Source organism: Cebus imitator, unplaced genomic scaffold (genome assembly GCF_001604975.1).
Source record: "Cebus imitator isolate Cc_AM_T3 unplaced genomic scaffold, Cebus_imitator-1.0 Scaffold356, whole genome shotgun sequence".
In the NCBI taxonomy this organism is placed as follows: Eukaryota; Metazoa; Chordata; class Mammalia; order Primates; family Cebidae; genus Cebus; species Cebus imitator.
Window position 1 is genome coordinate 1,447,424 of NW_016107671.1, and position 5,184 is coordinate 1,452,607.

Below are 5,184 nucleotides of genomic sequence, written 5' to 3' on the forward strand. Positions count from 1 at the left end.
AGGCCCAGCACTTTGGGAGGCCAAGGTGGGCAGATCACCTGAGGCCAGGAGTTTGAGATCTGCCTGTCCAACATAGTGAAACCCATCTCTACTGAAAATACAAAAATTAGCCAGGCATGGTGGCACATGCCTGTAATCCCAGCTATTCAGGAGGCTGAGGCAGGAGAATTTCTTGAACCTGTGGAGGGTGCAGTAAGCTGAGATTGTGCCACTGCAGTCCAGCCTATGCGACAAAAGTGAAATTCTGTCTGAAAAACAAAAAAAAGAAAAGAGATCCAATCTAGACACTAGGGGTGCTCGTCGCTACTGGATTAGTCATTGTTTCTAGGCCTTTTCAATGGACAGAGTCAGGAATTTATTTAATGTAAAATAAACTCACTACTCTTGCATCTATTTCTGAGATCTAAAGATACAGGTTCTCATTGACACCAGTATAATTACTCATTTTATATTACCCCACAATACAAGCACAGTAGTCTCTGAGATGTTTCTTATATTACACAAATAATACATATGCTTATTGTTTCAGGGATCAGTGATGTTCAGTGATGTGTCCATAGACTTCTCTCAGGAGGAGTGGGACTGCCTGGACCCTGTTCAGAGGGACTTATACAGAGATGTGATGTTGGAGAACTACAGCAATCTGGTTTCAATGGGTAAGGGCATCCATACCAGTGATTCACAGTTCTCTGGAATGTCTGCTTCTTCCACAGTGAATTTCTCAGCTGCTTTTCAACTTACTAGCTGAATTTCTGCTCTTTATTACCAAACAAATGGTTTGAGCTGAAATGAAAAAGAAGAGTAGGAAATTGGAAGCTCCAGTGGGCTGTGGTTGAAGCTTCATCTTCATCTTTCTTTGGCAGTTCCTGTAGTGGCATGTCTTCCTTGATCATCAGGGGACTAAATCAGATTGACCCACAGCATAACTATGTTCCATATGTTTTTTTGTGAGCAGGACTTTACACTCCTAAGCCTCAAGTGATTTCCTTGTTGGAACAAGGGAAAGAGCCCTGGATGGTTGGCAGAGAGCTTACAAGAGGCCTGTGTTCAGGTAAGTGAGAAGTGACTGCTGGACAGGAGAAAGGCATGACTGGTAATAACTCAGCTGGTCAGGGAGGAAACAGCACCTTTGAGCTCCCATCGAGAAACTAGGGCTATGGAGAAAATAAGTCCTTTTAGCGTAGTTGTTATATAATCTGTTTTACCCTTTTTCTCTGTTACTACTCTTCTGCTGTTGGTCTCCAACACGCCTCTTAATTTCAAGCAGAAGGTACCTTTCACTTCCCTCCAAGAAAACCCTCTTTTACCCATATTTTAGATTCAGCTGCTTGATAGCTTTTTTTTTTTTTTTTTTTTTGGAGACAGAGTTTCACTCTTGTTACCCAGGCTGGATGCAATGGTGCCATCTTGGCTCACCGCAACCTCCGCCTCCTGGGTTCAGGCAATTCTCCTGCCTCAGCATCCCGAGTAGCTGGGATTACAGGCACGCGCCACTATGCCCAGCTAATGTTTTGTATTTTTAATAGAGACAGGGTTTCACCATGTTGACCAGGATGGTCTCGATCTCTTGACCTCGTGATCCACCCACCTCGGCCCCCCAAAGTGCTGGGATTACAGGCATGAGCCACCGTGCCCGGCTCCTTTTTGTATTTTTTTGAGATGGAGTTTCATTCTTGTTGCCCAGGCTGGAGTGCAATGGCAATGAGCTTGACTCACTGCAACCTCCACCTCCCGAGGTCAAGCAATTCTTCTTCAGCCTCCGTAGTAGCTGGGATTACAGGCGTGTGCCACCATGCCCAGCTAATTTTTAGAGACAGGGTTTTGCCATGTTGGCCAGGCTCGTCTTGAACTCCTGACCTCAGGTGATCTACCTCCCTTGGCCTCTCAAAGTGCTAGGATTACAGGTATGAGCCACGGGTCCGGCCGCTTGCTAGCTTTTTTTTAACTCTCTCTTTCTCTTCTTTTTTTTAAGGGTCTGGCTCTGTCACCCAGGCTGGAGTGCAGTTACATGATCATAACTCACTGTTATGATCAAACTTCTGGGCTTAAGCAGTCCCCCATCTCAGCCTTCCAAGTAGCTGGGACTATAGGCACGTGCCACAATGCCTGGCTAATTCCTTTTCTTCCTCTTCTGCATTTTTTAGACTTGTGCAGGTGTTTTCTATTACCACTCCCCAAAATAATGTAATTGTGTCTGTATACACACATGTGAATACACACACACACACCCCCGGCCCACGTACCACTGGTCTTCATTATAGCTGGCTGTCAGTAATCTGTTTTATCAGATTGTCTTCAATGTTTTCTTTATCAAACTTTTTTTTTTTTGAAATGGAGTCTCACCCTTTTGCCTAGGCTGGAGTGCAGAGGTGAGATCTTGGCTCACTGCAACCTCTGCCTCCTGGGTTCAAGCGATTCCCCTGCCTCAGCCTTCTGAGTAGCTGGGACTACAGGTGCGTGCCACCATGCCTGGCAAAGTTTTTCTATTTTTAGTAGAGATGGTTTTATGGTGTTAGCCAGGATGGTCTCAATCCCCTGACTTTGTGATCTGCCCGCCTTGGCTTCCCAAAGTGCTGGGATTACAGGTGTGAGCCACTGCTCCCAGCCTTGACCTTTTTTTCATTTCCTGGTTTGTGTAAGGGAATCTTACAGGTGCTACAGTTTACTAATTGTGTTACCTTTACGATCTCAAGGTCCAAAAGTGGTGCTAAAATATATATATATGATTTCTACAAAGTAGAATAGTATAAAAGAGAAATGAGATCAGGAGTTTGGTAGAAAGTCAAAAGCTATGTAGAGGTGGAATTAATCCATACCAAAATCATAGGTGGAGCCTTGGCAGTGACTGCAGTGACCATGTAGAGAGACATTGTTGGGGCCAAGACAGAAAAAAAGGATCTTCTGTGCCTATATTAAAAAGGAAGAGGTGGCAGAGAAGGGGAGATTTGGGATGAAGGAGGAGAACCAGAAGAGTACTTACTGAGCACTGCTGTGTACCAAACACTGGTCCAAGGGCTGGGACTTCAGTTAGAGTCAAGGCATTCTAAAACTCTGCACTTCTGAAGCCTACATTCTAGAGGGTAAGAGAAAATGTGTTAGTCCGTGTTGTGCTGTTAGACATGATACCTCACATTGAGTCAGTTATAAAGAACAGAAATTTATTTTCTCATAGATCTGGAGGCTAAGAATTCTAAAATCAAGGCACTGGCATCTGATGAGGGCCTTCTTGCATTCTCATGTGGCAGAAGATAGTAGGGCAAGAGAGCCAACTCCCTCCGTCAGGCCCCTTTATAAGGGCACCCAAACCCATTCATGAGGGACAGGTCCTCAAAGCTTCATCTTCTCTTAAAGGCCCCATCTCTTTTTTTTGAAATTTTTTCTTTTTCCTTTTTTTTTGAGACAGGGTTTCACTCCGTCACCCAGGCTGGAGTGCAGCGGCACAGTCATGGCTCACCACAGCCTCAACCTCCCAGGCTCAGTTGATCCTCCCACCTCAGCCTCCCAAGTAGCTGGGACCTCAGGCAGACATTACCACGCCCAGCTAATTTTTGTATTTTTTGTAGACAGGATTTCGCCTTGTTGCCCAGGCTGGTCTCTTAACTCCTGGGCTCAAGCCATCCACCCACCTTGGCCTCCCAAAGTACTAGGATTACATACTTGAGCCAGTCTGCCTGGCCCCCACCTCTTAATACTACCACATTGGCAAGAGCTGAATTTTGAAAAAGAGACTTTCAAACCATAGCAGAAAATAAACATATGTCAAGTATTTATATAGAAAATAATATTAGCATGACATTAATATATAATATGGTTAATGTATAATATATAAATATACTTTTAGAATTGTATATGATTTATATTTATATAATATGCAATACATTGGTATAGTGTAAATAATAGATATCATATATTAATACTTCATATTTCTATATTATTATTTGTATGTGTGTATATAAAATGTCAGGTGGTGGGTAATAAGTGCCATGAAGGGAGGCTAGAGAGGGCCTTAGTAAAGACTGGAAGGAAGTGAAAGAACAGGTCATATAAATATCTCCTGGAAGAGATTTAGGCACAGGGAACAGGAAGAACCAAGTACTCGAGTTCAGAGCTTGAATGAGCCAAGTGGGAACTGTAGAAGAAGAGATCAGGAAAGGCTTACGAGTGTTTGCATGCTGGGTGCAGGTCAGGGTGGGAGGTGGATGTACCTGTTGATGATTTTGGGTCTTGTGGGCCTTGAATTCTGTTCCGAATGAGGTGTAAATCCATTGAATGATTTAGCAGAGTGACATGATCATGTTTGTAAAGGATCATGTTTGCTCAAGGGTTCCTAACTTTGAATTCCTTTAGGTAGAATTCAGGGAGTCCATGAACTTGGATGAGAAGAAAAAATACATCTTTCTCTTTAATATCCTCTCACTGAAATGCAGCATTTCTTCCTATTGTAGTGTATGGGACAAACCATAGTAGTCCCGGTGGTAGTAGTAGGAGAGTGGTTCCTGTGACTCTGGCATCAATGAAAATCACAGATACATTCATATTCTTTTACTGTTTTGTAGGCATATTGAAATATTTATGCTCATCATTACTTCAGAATTAATGTAGTACTAGGCTCGCCACTAGGTCTTGTTTAATGTTCTACTAAAGAAGAAAACTCCAGGCAGAGAGAAGAATCCCTGTGAAGGCTCCGCTGGGGAGAAGCTTGGTGTGTTTGAAGGACTAAAAGCCGGTGTTGGTGGGCCCCACGATCAAGTAGGAGTGGAGTGTGAGTGAGGGCTGGGCAGACAGGCAGAAACCACAGCATTCAGCCTTTGCAGGAGATTGTGAGGAGTGTGGACCTTGAGCAGTGGAAGCCTAAGCCAATGATATTATTCCCTGAATAGATTAAAGGGTGAGGGAGCTTGGTAGGGAGACTGGTTGAGGAGGCTCCTTCACTGGTCTGGGAAAGAGTTGATTCTGCTTTGGAAGATGACATTGCCCGTGGAAGACAGAAGAGGACAGTTTTGAAAACGTTACTTGGGCGCTTAACTAGATGAAAGTTACTGAAAGATCATATAGAGGTAGAAGGAAAAAGATTGTGTTGGAATGAATTCCCTGTTCCTGTTTTGATCTACTCCAACAAGCTTCATTTTGATATCTTCAAACTATTTAATTTGCCTAATATCCCCATTTTTTTTTTTTTTTTTT

General features: G+C 43.4%; 1 protein-coding gene across 7 annotated transcripts in view; it reads left to right on the forward strand.

Moving 5' to 3' along the window:
* ZNF383 (zinc finger protein 383) overlaps window positions 1-5,184 on the forward strand; it is a 23,716-nt gene that overhangs the window by 13,159 nt on the left and 5,373 nt on the right. For 6 of the 7 annotated variants that reach the window (XM_017506495.2, XM_017506494.2, XM_037730718.1 and 3 more), the window contains 2 exons: window positions 530-656; window positions 956-1,051. In XM_017506495.2, coding sequence (XP_017361984.1) covers window positions 530-656; window positions 956-1,051 — 223 coding nt within the window. Of the gene's footprint in view, window positions 1-529; window positions 657-863; window positions 1,052-5,184 lie in introns of those variants that run through there. The other variant, XM_037730721.1, reaches the window with a different exon arrangement.